Source organism: Gigantopelta aegis, chromosome 1 (genome assembly GCF_016097555.1).
Source record: "Gigantopelta aegis isolate Gae_Host chromosome 1, Gae_host_genome, whole genome shotgun sequence".
Lineage (NCBI taxonomy): Eukaryota > Metazoa > Mollusca > Gastropoda > Neomphalida > Peltospiridae > Gigantopelta > Gigantopelta aegis.
The window spans coordinates 10,262,109-10,278,081 of record NC_054699.1 but is presented as its reverse complement, the minus strand read 5'-3'; the positions used below and the strand labels follow the sequence as shown (position 1 = coordinate 10,278,081).

Genomic DNA, 15,973 nt, shown 5'->3' with positions numbered 1-15,973 from the left:
TTTACCACTGGGCTACGTCCCGCGCCGCATCAAAAGTAAACGTGTGACAAAGGCATCGATCCAAGACCGACCGCGCTTTACCACTGCGCTACGTCCCGCGCCGCATCAAAAGTAAACGTGTGACAGAGGCATCGATCCAAGACTGACCGCGCTTTACCATTTGGCTATGTCCCGCGCCGCATCAAAACTAAACGTGTGACAGAGGCATCGATCCAAGACCGACCGCGCTTTACCACTGGGCTACGTCCCGCGCCGTACCAAAACTGAACGTGTGACAGAGGCATTGATCCAAGACCGACCGCACTTTACCACTGGGCTACGTCCCGCGCCTCATCAAAACTGAACGTGTGACAGAGGCATCGATCCAAGACCGACCGCGCTTTACAACTGGGCTACGTCCCGCGCCATACCAAAACTAAACGTGTAACAGAGGCATCAATCCAAGACAGACAGCGCTTTACCATTGGGCTACGTCCCGCGCCGTACCAAAACTAAACGTGTGACAGAGGCATTGATCCAAGACCGACCGCGCTTTACCACTGGGCTACGTCCCGCGAAGCATCATAACTAAACGTGTGACAGAGGCATCGATCCAAGACCGACCGTGCTTTACCACTGGGCTACGTCCCGTGCCGCATCAAAAGTAAACGTGTGACAAAGGCATCGATCCAAGACTGACCGCGCTTTACCACTGCGCTACGTCCCGCGCCACATCAAAAGTAAACGTGTGACAAAGGCATCGATCCAAGACCGACCGCGCTTTACCATTTGGCTATGTCCCGCGCCGCATCAAAACTAAACGTGTGACAGAGGCATCGATCCAAGACCGACCGCGCTTTACCACTGGGCTACGTCCCGCGCCGCATCAAATCTAAGTGTGACAGAGGCATCAATCCAAGACCGACCGCGCTTTACCATTGGGCTACGTCCCGCGCCGAATCAAATCTAAACGTGTGACAGAGGCATCGATCCAAGACCGACCGCGCTTTACCATTGGGCTATGTCCCGCGCCATACCAAAACTGAACGTGTGACAGAGGCATCGATCCAAGACCGACCGCGCTTTACCACTGGGCTACGTCCCGCGCCGCATCAAAACTAAACGTGTGACAGAGGCATCGATCCAAGACAGACCGCGCTTTACCACTGGGCTACGTCCCGCGCCGCATCAAATCTAAACGTGTGACAGAGGCATCGATCCAAGACCGACCGCGCTTTACCATTGGGCTACGTCCCGCGCCATACCAAAACTGAACGTGTGACAGAGGCATCGATCCAAGACCGACCGCATTTTACCACTGGGCTACGTCCCGCGCCGCATCAAATCTAAACGTGTGACAGAGGCATCGATCCAAGACCGACCACGCTTTACCACTGGGCTACGTCCCGCGCCGCATCAAATCTAAACGTGTGACAGAGGCATCGATCCAAGACCGACTGCGCTTTACCACTGGGCTACGTCCCGCGCCCCATCAAAACTAAACGTGTGACAGAGGCATCGATCCAAGACAGACCGCGCTTTACCACTGGGCTACGTCCCGCGCCGTACCAAAACTAAATGTGTGACAGAGGCATCGATCCAAGACGGACCGCACTTTACCACTGGGCTACGTCCCGCGCCGTACCAAAAGTAAACATGTGACAGAGGCATCGATCCAAGACAGACCGCACTTTACCACTGGGCTACGTCCCGCGCCGTACCAAAACTAAACGTGTGATAGAGGCATCGATCCAAGACAGACCGCGCTTTACCACTGGGCTACGTCCCGCGCCGTACCAAAACTAAACGTGTCACAGAGGCATCGATCAAAGACAGACTGCACTTTACCACTGGGCTACGTCCCGCGCCGTCCCAAATCTAAACGTGTGACAGAGGCATCGATCCAAGACAGACCGCGCTTTACCATTTGGCTATGTCCCGCGCCGCATCAAAACTAAACGTGTGACAGAGGCATCGATCCAAGACCAACCGCGCTTTACCACTGGGCTACGTCCCGCGCCGCATCAAAACTAAACGTGTGACAGAGGCATCGATCCAAGACCGACCACGCTTTACAACTGGGCTACGTCCCGCGCCGCATCAAAAGTAAACGTGTGACACAGGCATCGATCCAAGACCGACCGCGCTTTACCACTGGGCTACGTCCCGCGCCGCATCAAAAGTAAACGTGTGACAAAGGCATCGATCCAAGACCGACCGCGCTTTACCACTGCGCTACGTCCCGCGCCGCATCAAAAGTAAACGTGTTACAGAGGCATCGATCCAAGACCGACCGCGCTTTACCATTTGGCTATGTCCCGCGCCGCATCAAAACTAAACGTGTGACAGAGGCATCGATCCAAGACCGACCGCGCTTTACCACTGGGCTACGTCCCGCGCCGCATCAAAACTAAACGTGTGACAGAGGCATCGATCCAAGACCGACCACGCTTTACAACTGGGCTACGTCCCGCGCCGCATCAAAAGTAAACGTGTGACACAGGCATCGATCCAAGACCGACCGCACTTTACCACTGGGCTACGTCCCGCGCCGCATCAAAAGTAAACGTGTGACAAAGGCATCGATCCAAGACCGACCGCGCTTTACCACTGGGCTACGTCCCGCGCCGCATCAAATCTAAACGTGTGACAGAGGCATCGATCCAAGACCAACCGCGCTTTACCACTGGGCTACGTCCCACGCTGCTCAAAACTGTGCTTTACCACTGCTACGCCCGCGCCGCATCAAAAGTAAACGTGTGACAGAGGCATCGATCCAAGACCGACCGCGCTTTACCACTGGGCTACGTCCCGCGCCGCATCAAATCTAAACGTGTGACAGAGGCATCGATCCAAGACCAACCGCGCTTTACCACTGGGCTACGTCCCGCGCCGCATCAAACGTGTGACAAACGTGTGACAGAGGCATCTCCAAGAATGCTTTACCACTGGGCTACGTCCCGCGCCGTACCAAAACTGAACGTGTGACAGAGGCATCGATCCAAGACCGACCGCGCTTTACCACTGGGCTACGTCCCGCGCCGCATCAAAACTAAACGTGTGACAGAGGCATCGATCCAAGACAGACCGCGCTTTACCACTGGGCTACGTCCCGCGCCGCATCAAATCTAAACGTGTGACAGAGGCATCGATCCAAGACCGACCGCGCTTTACCATTGGGCTACGTCCCGCGCCATACCAAAACTGAACGTGTGACAGAGGCATCGATCCAAGACCGACCGCATTTTACCACTGGGCTACGTCCCGCGCCGCATCAAATCTAAACGTGTGACAGAGGCATCGATCCAAGACCGACCACGCTTTACCACTGGGCTACGTCCCGCGCCGCATCAAATCTAAACGTGTGACAGAGGCATCGATCCAAGACCGACTGCGCTTTACCACTGGGCTACGTCCCGCGCCCCATCAAAACTAAACGTGTGACAGAGGCATCGATCCAAGACAGACCGCGCTTTACCACTGGGCTACGTCCCGCGCCGTACCAAAACTAAATGTGTGACAGAGGCATCGATCCAAGACGGACCGCACTTTACCACTGGGCTACGTCCCGCGCCGTACCAAAAGTAAACATGTGACAGAGGCATCGATCCAAGACAGACCGCACTTTACCACTGGGCTACGTCCCGCGCCGTACCAAAACTAAACGTGTGATAGAGGCATCGATCCAAGACAGACCGCGCTTTACCACTGGGCTACGTCCCGCGCCGTACCAAAACTAAACGTGTCACAGAGGCATCGATCAAAGACAGACTGCACTTTACCACTGGGCTACGTCCCGCGCCGTCCCAAATCTAAACGTGTGACAGAGGCATCGATCCAAGACAGACCGCGCTTTACCATTTGGCTATGTCCCGCGCCGCATCAAAACTAAACGTGTGACAGAGGCATCGATCCAAGACCAACCGCGCTTTACCACTGGGCTACGTCCCGCGCCGCATCAAAACTAAACGTGTGACAGAGGCATCGATCCAAGACCGACCACGCTTTACAACTGGGCTACGTCCCGCGCCGCATCAAAAGTAAACGTGTGACACAGGCATCGATCCAAGACCGACCGCGCTTTACCACTGGGCTACGTCCCGCGCCGCATCAAAAGTAAACGTGTGACAAAGGCATCGATCCAAGACCGACCGCGCTTTACCACTGCGCTACGTCCCGCGCCGCATCAAAAGTAAACGTGTTACAGAGGCATCGATCCAAGACCGACCGCGCTTTACCATTTGGCTATGTCCCGCGCCGCATCAAAACTAAACGTGTGACAGAGGCATCGATCCAAGACCGACCGCGCTTTACCACTGGGCTACGTCCCGCGCCGCATCAAAACTAAACGTGTGACAGAGGCATCGATCCAAGACCGACCACGCTTTACAACTGGGCTACGTCCCGCGCCGCATCAAAAGTAAACGTGTGACACAGGCATCGATCCAAGACCGACCGCACTTTACCACTGGGCTACGTCCCGCGCCGCATCAAAAGTAAACGTGTGACAAAGGCATCGATCCAAGACCGACCGCGCTTTACCACTGGGCTACGTCCCGCGCCGCATCAAATCTAAACGTGTGACAGAGGCATCGATCCAAGACCAACCGCGCTTTACCACTGGGCTACGTCCCGCGCTGCATCAAAACTGAATGCTTTACCACTGGGCTACGTCCCGCGCCGCATCAAAAGTAAACGTGTGACAAAGGCATGATCCAAGACCGACCGCGCTTTACCACTGGGCTACGTCCCGCGCCGCATCAAATCTAAACGTGTGACAGAGGCATCGATCCGCGCTTTACCACTGGGCTACGTCCCGCGCTGCATCAAAACTGAATGCTTTACCACTGGGCTACGTCCCGCGCCGTACCAAAACTGAACGTGTGACAGAGGCATTGATCCAAGACAGACCGCGCTTTACCACTGGGCTACGTCCCGCGCTGCATCAAATCTAAACGTGTGACAGAGGCATTGATCCAAGACAGACCGCGCTTTACCACTGGGCTACGTCCCGCGCCGTACCAAAACTGAACGTGTGACAGAGGCATTGATCCAAGACAGACCGCGCTTTACCACTGGGCTACGTCCCGTGCCGTACCAAATCTAAACGTGTGACAGAGGCATCGATCCAAGACAGACCGCGCTTTACCACTGGGCTACGTCCCGCGCCGTACCAAAACTGAACGTGTGCTTACATGATCCTTGTTGTCGCGCAGCAGATCCATGGTGTGGTACAGGGAATCCAGGGCCTGCTTCAGGAGAACAGTCGACTGTTCACGCGCCTCCTTCGTGCCTTTCGTCTCCTCATCCTTAGCCAGCATCTTGTAAATCTACAGAAAATAACAAAACAGCATTGGTCATTCCTTAACAGAAGTTAAAGTTTATTTTGTTTAACGACATCACTAGAGCACATTGATATATTAATCGGCTGTTGGTACTTTTGACATAAGAGTCTTAAAGAAAACCAATTACATTTTTCCATTTGTAACAAGGAGCCTTTCATATGCATCATGATACAGACAGGATAGCACATACCACGGTCTTTGATATACCAGTCAAGGTGTACTGGCTGGAACGAGAAATGGCCCAATGGGCCCACCGCCATGGATCAATCAGTCCTGCCCCTTCCCCCCACCCAGAAACACACAAAGAACTATGACATAATTCATATTCTTTCAGTGTGAAAGGACTATTAGAGAATTCAACTTAAATTTTCTTATCTCCTAAGTTCAAGGGCCATAACTATCAAAAATGGGTAAATTGCCATGAAAGTCAAACTTGATTTGTAACGGTACATGATGAAGCTCAAAATTTCAGTTCAATATCTCAAAGCATTGTGGAAAAAAATATCTGGAAACCTATATATGAGACAGACAGACAGACAGGGGACACAGACAGGGAACTAATAAATAGTTAACAAAAATTCAGTGTTCACACATGGATATCAAAAGAAACACTCACACAGGAGACCTCCAAGTTAAATAAGTTTTTAGGAGAGTAGTTAATTGTTTTACCTAACTTAGATTATGGAAAGTAATTTAACTAGTCTCAGTGGAGTGATGAGGAGCGATCGACAGTTCCCATTAACCTGCGAGGCCTGGTGTCACACACAAACTGTAGCTTGCTCTTTTGTAGGGAGGATGAATGCATACAACAATTCAACAAGCATTCTGAGAGTACTGCTAAAGCAATACATGTCCCCTACATGATCCCAAAAAAATTTCATATCTCCTAAATTCAAGGGCTATAACTCTGTGAAAAATGGATAAATTGCCACGAAAGTCAAACATGATCTGTAAACGAAATGCAAAATTTCAGCTTAGTATCTTCAGGGATTGTGAGAAAAAAAAGCCCAGATTTTCCCCCCATATCTCTCAAGTTCAAGGGCCATAACGCTGTTAAAAAATGGGTAAATCGCCATAAAAGTCAACTTGATCTTGATTTCAGCTCAATATATCAATGCATTGTGCAAAAAACATCCGGAAAACTATGTGGGACAGACGGATGGACAGAAAGACAGACAGACAGACAAGACAGAAGGATTGGCAAGGGACTAATAAATAATTCATCAGATATCTGCAAAACACTCAATCACATTAATACTAAGGGAAATAACCCCTTCTACCAAATCACACAAAAAACACATAACTCTTACTTTCATGGTGTTGAAGCTTTCACACATGGCTATCAAAGGAAATATAATCCCCAGACACATACACAAAGAACCATAACTCTTACTTTTGCCGTGTAGAAAGACGCCCACGGATTGGAAAGACTTTTGAAAGCTTTGATGGCCTCTTCAAACTCCTTGTTGTTCATGGCAACGACCCCAATGGAAAACCTCGCTTCGGCCTTGAGACTCTCCATGGCCTTCAAGTCTTCTGGAACATTCGTGTCAAACTCACGGTCCGAATCGACGGCAAACAGTCGCTTTTTCGGGACAGGTAAAACTCGATTTCTATAAATATAAATTATGACAAGCTATTTTAAACACAAAATAAACAAGCCATTTTAAAAACAAAATAAACGAGCTATTTTTCATAACAAAATCAATGGGTCACCAGACTGTTTATATGTATAATTATATGTATACACCATATGTAAGCATGGAAATAAAGCATAAGGCCATGGTATGTACTATCCTGTCTCGCTGCTAATCGGAAAAAGCAGCCCACTGCGTAGCAGCAGCAAGTTTTCCCTCATTTTCTGTGTCATCCTTAACCATTTTCAACGCCATATAACAAAAATTAAAACATGTCGACAGTGTCATTAAATAAAATACTTCTTCCTTCCTTGCTTACACCTCTACCTCTCTCTCTGTCTGTCGGGCTCTCACACACTCACACATCACCCCCTACAATCTTCACTTGTCTCTCTGTCGGTCTCTCACACACTCACACATCACCCCCTGCAATCTTCACTTGTCTCTGTCTGTCTCTCACACACTCACACATCACCCCCTACAATCTTCACCTGTCTCTCTCTCCATCAGTCTCTCACACACTCACACATCACCCCCTACAATCTTCACCTGTCTCTCTGTCTGTCAGTCTCTCACACACTCACACATCACCCCCTACAATCTTCACTTGTCTCTCTGTCAGTCTCTCACACACTCACACATCACCCCCTACAATCTTCACTTGTCTCTCTGTCTGTCGGTCTTTCACACATTCACACATCACCCCCTACAATCTTCACTTTTCTCTCTGTCTGTCGGTCTCTCACACACTCACACATCACCCCCTACAATCTTCACTTGTCTCTCTGTCAGTCTCTCACATACTCACACATCACCCCCTACAATCTTCACTTATCTCTCTGTCTGTCGGTCTCTCACACACTCACACATCACCCCCTACAATCTTCACTTGTCTATCTGTCTGTCGGTCTCTCACACACTCACACATCACCCCCTACAATCTTCACTTGTCTCTCTGTCTGTCGGTCTCTCACACACTCACACATCACCTCCTACAATCTTCACTCTGTCAATCTCTCACACACTCACACATCACCCCCGACAATCTTCACTTGTCTCTCTGTCTGTCAGTCTCACACACACTCACACATCACCCCCTACAATCTTCACTTGTCTCTCTGTCTGTCTGTCTCTCACACACTCACACATCACCCCCTACAATCTTCACTTGTCTCTCTGTCTGTCGGTCTCTCACACACTCACACATCACCCCTTACAATCTTCACTTGTCTCTCTGTCAGTCTCTCACATACTCACACATCACCCCCTACAATCTTCACTTGTCTCTCTGTCTGTCGGTCTCTCACACACTCACACATCACCCCCTACAATCTTCACTTGTCTCTCTGTCTGTCGGTCTCTCACACACTCACACATCAACCCTACAATCTTCACTTGTCTCTGTCAGTCTCTCACATACTCACACATAACCCCCTACAATCTTCACTTGTCTCTCTGTCTGTCGGTCTCTCACACACTCACACATCACCCCCTACAATCTTCACTTGTCTCTCTGTCTGTCGGTCTCTCACACACTCACACATCACCCCCTACAATCTTCACTTGTCTCTCTGTCTGTCGGTCTCTCACACACTCACACATCACCCCCTACAATCTTCACTTGTCTCTCTGTCTGTCGGTCTCTCACACACTCACACATCACCCCCTACAACCTTCACTTGTCTATCTGTCAGTCGGTCTCTCACACACTCACACATCACCCCCTACAATCTTCACTTGTCTCTCTGTCTGTCGGTCTCTCACACACTCACACATCACCCCCTACAACCTTCACTTGTCTCTCTGTCTGTCGGTCTCTCACACACTCACACATCATCCCCTACAATCTTCACTTGTCTCTCTGAGGGGGCGGGATGTAGCCCAGTGATAAAGCGTTCGCTCGATGCGCGGTCAGTCTGGGATCGATCTCCATCTGTGGGCCCAATGGACTATTTCTCGTTCCAGCCAGTGCACCACGACTGGTATACCAAAGGCTGTGGTATGTGTTATCCTGTCTGTGGGATGGTGCATATAAAAAATCCCTTGCTGTTAATTGAAAAGAGTAGCCCATGAAGTGGCAACAGTGGGTTTCCTCTCTCAATATCTGTGTGGTCCTTAAAGGGACACACCCTAGTTACGGCTAGTTGTTAACCATTACGGCGTTGTTTTTCGCTATTAAACCCATTTTTTCACAAATAAAATTGCACTTTACTTACCGTTTATTATTTAGAATATACATTTCCATTCACCTGAAGCGTTTTTTGGTAATCCTAGTAATCCTGGTGTTTGTAATACCACAAAATGCATTTATCGTATTTCTGAAAAACGGACGCACGTTTGAGAAAAAAACGTTGAGCAGACAAGGTCTAATCTATTTTTAGACGGGATATTTCCATTTCAATGTCACAGACGTTGGTATACCACGTGACCGTTATCATTTTGGTTCGGTTTGTTTTCTCGTGCACGGTTCGTGCAATCAACATCTGATTTGTTGTTGTTCATTTGTGAGATTTTTCTTCACAATTCGTGAACATTTTCAGTAACAATAAAGTTCAGACAAGTAAGTATCTCAATACAAAACGTTACAAACCCTTAAAACCAATAATTTTGCTAAGTCTTACGATATCTGGAGAGGGGATACAACCAGGACAGAACAGTTGGAACATGTCCAGGAGAGGTGAAAAGAACACACCCCAAGTCTGTGAAATTTGTCGTGACGTAGGCATTGTTGTGCTTCGAGCGACATCTACTGGTGACATCAGAATACAAACTTTCAAAATTATTTTAAGCAATTGGGACATGGGGATTTCCATGGTATTTATCGATATAAAACCTGCTTTTTCACTCCATTTGATAAAAACGTGATCTAAGTGTGTTACAGGTTTGTAGATTAACCAAATTACAATTTATTTTCGCTGGATGGAACTAGGGTGTGCGGCTTTAACAATATGTCCAACACCATATAACCGTAAATAAAAATGTGTTGAGAGAGTCATTAAATAAAGCATTTCCTTCCTTCCTTGTCTATCTGTCTACTTGTTTTAAATAAATTTTATTATTTTTTTAAAAATCTAAATTTTGAAATGTCAAATGTAGGGAGAGACCATAATATCGGCATCGGCAGTGGTTGTTTGTCAATCCCCAACGTCAACAAACATTGTTTACACATGTACGAGGCATACCTCTTGAGTCTGTCGAGCTGGTCGAGAACATTCCTCCAGTAGAAGGCGGCTCTCTCCTCCACTTCTTCCAGGTGGTCCGCCACCACCTGCCCGTCACTCTCCAGCGTCTTCAGATTGTTCGCCTCAAATTACAAAATCAACGCAGTCATTCAACAGAAAATACCATAATGGGGGCATGCACAAATACCCAGTCAGGGTTTCTGCCAGAAAGAAATTTTGGGGTATGGCACTATGGAATTGAATATTTATGTGTGTGTGCTGAATGCAATAGGCCTCCCCAGAAAGAAAATGGGTTAGGTTTGGGTTAGGATTAAGAAAATCATACAGTACTGATAAGAGTAATTAATTTTGTCAAAAGGTTAACTTAAAAAAATAAAAACATTTAAACTGTTTTTAGTATGGCACCATACTCGTTTTACCCTCTGGCGGAAACCGTGTCAGTGCCTGATTAACCACGTAGGGAAACCCCAGTCAATAATGTGATGATCATCATACATTCTTAAATTAAATGTTACAAACTTCAGAAAATTAACTATATTTTCTAAAGCATCGACAACATACATTTAATGTTGATGAACAGATGCAGAGGACTATAATTTAAAATCTGTAAGTAACCTATAGTCAGTTTGGGCGATTTTTCCTCGTACAAACATTTTTCTTGTAAATAACTTCAGTTTGGTTTGACATACACAGACAAGTACAAGTGTTTTGGAAATAACAAAAATAACAATTTTTATGCACAATTTAGAAAACAATCAGCTCAGAAATAAATAACATGTAGTAAATTCAACAGTATGACAAACAGTGTTCTCTGTGGGAAAGACTATAGGTAACTCATCGTTTGCTTATATGAATTATCTCTGTGTAACCTAATCAGTTACCTCAAACATGCATTAAAACTATCTTCTGAAGTTCGTACCTGCATAGCTCTATTTGAATTTTTTTTTTTCATTTAACTATACAATCCCCAATCTCACCTAACGATTTTTGTTCTATTTTACAAAACACCACAGCAGACTCATCACTGGCCGGTATTGGTATCATGTCATTACACATTTACCGTACCAAACAAACAATAATACTAGAGCTGGGCAGTATACAGCATATACCGGCCGGTATTGGTAACATGTCATTACACATTTACCGTACCAAACAAACAATAATACTAGAGCTGGGCAGTATACCGCATATACCGGCCGGTATTGGTATCATGTCATTACACATTTACCGTACCAAGCAAATCTAAAAATTTCAGTATTGAAAAATGTTTCCTGCCATTTAGTAAAGCACTATCAATATATCAGACGAATGCAAAACAGCTGAAAAGAAGAGATCCAGCAGGAATTTCAGCTGGCATTTTCAGCCAATTAACGTCTGTCCAATGGGTTTTTTTACAGGAATATAAACCTTTTTCTTTTTTTTATTATTATTATTATTCTAAAGTGAAAGGCATTTTGGGACTCATGGATCTTAAAATTAAAGTACCTTTTTGTCAAAAGATCTCGCCAGATTAACAATCATCTGTGTTGACATGCCGTGACTGCCCACAAGTCGAACCGTTTCAAGCCCCCGCATCAAGACATGCCGCGTCATGGAAAAACTTTCTCTGCAATTGTAAACAAAATCAGTTACTTTAATTAAAACCGAAAGTAGTCCTCTTAATACCTTTCAGTTTATATATATAAAAAAAAATTTCAAAACATTTGAAAGAAGTTTAAAAGAATATAAAACTCAACATTTGGTTTGTATACTACAGACTTTTTCAAAAGTATGAGGGGAGCAGACAACTCACAGTTTTAACAAGAGCACAGGTGAGGTACATGATATGCCCGTTAGGAGTTTGACAGAAAACCATATCTATGAATATGTTACAGGTATGATTCAACTTTTGTAATGGAATGGATGAACGGTTTGTTTTGGACCAACCACCATCCCAAGTTGTTTCTACATGTGATTTGATGGTCCTGTATGCAAGATATAATCTGGACAAGGATTTACTGTTATGTGCAGACTGTGAAAATTATGTCAAAGTAATCTAGTAATAGTATCTGACACATCACCATCCCAAGTTATTCTTACATGTGAGGTTAGATGGTCCTGTATGCATCTGTATGCAAGATATGTTCCGGACAAGAAAAGTTAACAGACGGACATACGTACGTATGAACGGACACTGCCACACCATAATACAACCCATCATAGATGGGCGTATAAAAATGTGTAATGCAAACTGTCCCAGCTAATAAAGAAGTACAGAGTGAGAGAAGGTTAACAGAGATGAAGAGGGAAGGATAATACCACATTCATATATGTGAGGGAAATATATAAAAAGTGACACAAAGGAATAAATTTAAAGAAATACAGTAACAAAAAAAAAGAAGAGGAAGAAAAAAAAAGAATAAAAAAAGAGTCATAGAGTAATAAGAAAAATAAAGAAATACAATTAATAATATTAACCTGTTGGCGAAAGTAGGTACTGAATTATGGGGTCGTTTAAGGATAATGTATTGTATATTAGATATCTTGGGATTCCATCTCATAATCTTAAGCTTCTAACCTAAAATCTGGGATTCCTGGAAGTATGGAATCCTGCTAAATTTGCAGATATGTAGTTAATATGCACATCACAGTGTTTGTAAATAACATGTAGCAAGGAGAGAGAGAGAGAGAGAGAGAGAGAGAGAGAGAGAGAGAGAGAGAGAGAGAGAGAGAGAGAGAGAGAGAGAGAGAGAGAGAGAGAGAGAGAGAGAGGGGGGGGGGGCAGAGAGACAGACACAGAATGAATGAATTAATGAATACTGTAAATCATGAAATTAATGCGAGCAAGTAATTAATGCGAAAAATGCGGCTAACACATCGACGCAATAATAACTTGACGCATTTTGTTTAGTCTCATTCCCAATACAAAAAATGTGCAGGATTTTACTATAATACTTCTAAATAAAATAAAACTTTTATAATATAAAGATAAAACAAAATACAAAAACAATTTTTGTTAAATGTCTTTTTGTGAATACTTCAAGAATCTTTCTTTCGTTTCGATGTTGCCATTCTATTTTCACTTTCCTGGAATATCATAGCGGTTATATAATACAGTGATGTTCCAAATGTTTTGTTTTTAAAAAGTTCATTTTGCGATGTGAGTATTTTTCAAATTTTCTTACACTTCTGGATTACTGTATACATTTAAACTGTTTTGAACATTTGTAAAATTATCATCAACAAATTTTATTACTAAATATATTCCTTTAAAAATGAAACAGTAGAAAATTATATAACCGCAACCAACAATCCATGCATATTTCTTCAAACCATTTGGCTCAACTCTATACATGGCATTTTAAGTTACTGTTGCAATATATCGCATTTGTTAACGTCTATTCCTGTGCTGCGCATCAAGTGTATACAATCAGTCTAAAACATTTGTTAGAATAATATGTCTGCGTTCGCGTGAAATATTGTGCCCTGCAATAGCGACCCGTTTACCTTTTATTCCTACTGGCGGATTAATTAGAAGCAATCACCACACAAAAATGCGAGGCATACCCTTAACAACAAGGTGTAGTTATACTAATTACACTACTTTAAGTAATTAGGGCTTCCTAGTCGACCCACCATGCGATTAGCTTCAGATTATGTAGTAGCTGTCAAAACAACTACTGACTTCTTTTAACATGAAAGATGAAGCCCAAACAATATAATAAGAACACAACTGTGGTTTTTATGTGATGTGGACTTTTGCCCAACGCATTAATAAAAATATGCATTTTTGTTCACTCATGTACGGACGCAATGATATCATGACGCATTAATTTCATGATTTACAGTATTTAACGACACCCCAGCATGAAAAATACATTGGCTACTGGGTGTCAAACTAACGTCAATGCGAAAATCAAAAAGACAAGACAGATGAGTGACGTTGAATATACTGAGTACGTACGTGACCATGTTAGTGGTGAACTTGTACGCTGCTAGCCACCACTCTGCCTGTTCGTGACTGCACAGACTGCTGCACAGACAGGACGGAGCAAGCCAGGGCTCGTGGCGATCAGATTGGCGCAGCTTGTGACGGTCCTGATGTCGACATGCAGCACAGCGAACCGCAGCATACAGAAAACTCTGGAAAATAAGCATTTTGAGAGTAGTGTTAAAGCAATACATGTCCCCTTATGGGGGCACCAAGTTCAAGGGCTATTACTGTTAAACGAAGATGTATTACATGTTTTACGAGAGTTATGGCCCTTGAATATATTTCCAGTTGATCTGGCAAACATTCCGACTCCAACCTCGCTACGATGATGCAGACCGCTTTCGCAATGCTCGAGATTAATCTCCCCACAATACTCAGGGCATTAATCAATAGCCTTGGGGACTTAACCAAATACAGGGTTAACTACACCAGAAAGCAGGTGACCGTCACTTGTTTATGGAGACACACGGCAGCCAGCTAGGATAATCAAGAAGAGACCAAGGAGGAGACACGTGCCAGGGGCAGCACAGAGGGGATCAATGTTGGTGGCTCAATCACAAGCGAAAGTCCCTTCTGCGATGCCAGCCCCTAGGAAGCCCGACCCAACACTGCCAAAAACAAGGACGGACAGTTCATTTGCCAGTGGAGGATCCAACATCCGTGCCATCTCCACCTAGGACTACATCTCCAAGGAAGGCAACATGGAAGGAACGCGTGGACAAAGCTACCAGTCCAGACTGTTGTGGAGGACTCATCAGCCCCCGCCAACTGGGGAGGTCTTCTTGTTGCTAAACCAGACAAGTGCAAACTGTTAAGAGGATACCGGTCCGAAGTGGAATCTACAGGTCAATAAGTTCAGACCTCAGTATGCCAGGCTACTCGTAAATGACAGATCCAGATCTGACAAAAACTCAAAAATGGGTAAAAATCCCTACACAAGTCAAACTTTATCGGTAACTCTACACAATTAAGCTACACAAAACATTTCAGCAAAATATCTTGAGGCATTGCAGGAAAAAAAGTCTGGAAAACTATATGTGGGACAGACAACTACAGATGTGTTGTTTTGGATCTTGTTTTGGATCTTGGGAAATCTACAAAGTATTTCTCAAAAATAACAAACACTAAGAAAACTACAGTTGGCCTTCGAATTAGATATATTGGGGGTGGGGATGGGAGAGGGGAGGGGAACAACAGCAATAAACGCAGGGGTCAAAATTGGCTGAAATTCCTGCCACACATTCGGTCCACTAAGCTACAAATTCTTCTGAACTGAATAAAAAACCAACTGGACCAAAACATGTTAATAAAATGTAAGTGTAAAATAATTGCCGGTCCGACACGTAAAAAATATCTCCCGGTCTGTGGTGAGGTTTACCGGCTAACACCAGTCGGGATGGCAGTATGTTGACCACTGCAACATTTTCACCAGAATATAAAGCATAAGCTAGTGGAGAACGAGTAATGCCAGTTTCTGCTTTCAAAACAAAACATTTTGATAACAGATATGCCTTACAAATCTACATTTTTGACGAACACTTTTACTACCGGAGTATAAAATGCAATAACCCACCTCTACATCTAACAGACACAATGATTCTGGTGATCCACTGTCCAGTGTCCGAACGCTGTACGGCAAGTTTTGAAAGATCTGGAATCCATCTTAAAAAAACACATACACAAGTTATAATAATCACATTTTTAGCCTTGTTAAAATAAACTAAAACATACAGAAATTTAAGTCTATAATAAATGCAAAGACGTGATGTCATACTGAATGGTGAAAATATAAACTGATATAATTTCAAGTTGTTAAACAAAAATATGTGTGCAGTATTTGTCCAACACCAGATTTCG

At 44.8% G+C, this 15,973-nt stretch overlaps 1 protein-coding gene across 3 annotated transcripts in view; it reads right to left on the bottom strand.

Annotated features, from left to right (window-relative positions):
• The window catches only part of LOC121370592 (RANBP2-like and GRIP domain-containing protein 8), a 104,373-nt gene that overhangs the window by 47,263 nt on the left and 41,137 nt on the right, over positions 1-15,973 (bottom strand). For all 3 annotated transcript variants that reach the window (XM_041495928.1, XM_041495920.1, XM_041495938.1), the window contains exons 14-19: positions 15,690-15,778; positions 14,087-14,265; positions 11,629-11,749; positions 10,144-10,265; positions 6,718-6,937; positions 5,175-5,309 (exon numbers count right to left, since the gene is read on the bottom strand). In XM_041495928.1, the coding sequence (XP_041351862.1) occupies positions 5,175-5,309; positions 6,718-6,937; positions 10,144-10,265; positions 11,629-11,749; positions 14,087-14,265; positions 15,690-15,778 (866 nt within the window). The remainder of the gene's footprint in view (positions 1-5,174; positions 5,310-6,717; positions 6,938-10,143; positions 10,266-11,628; positions 11,750-14,086; positions 14,266-15,689; positions 15,779-15,973) is intronic.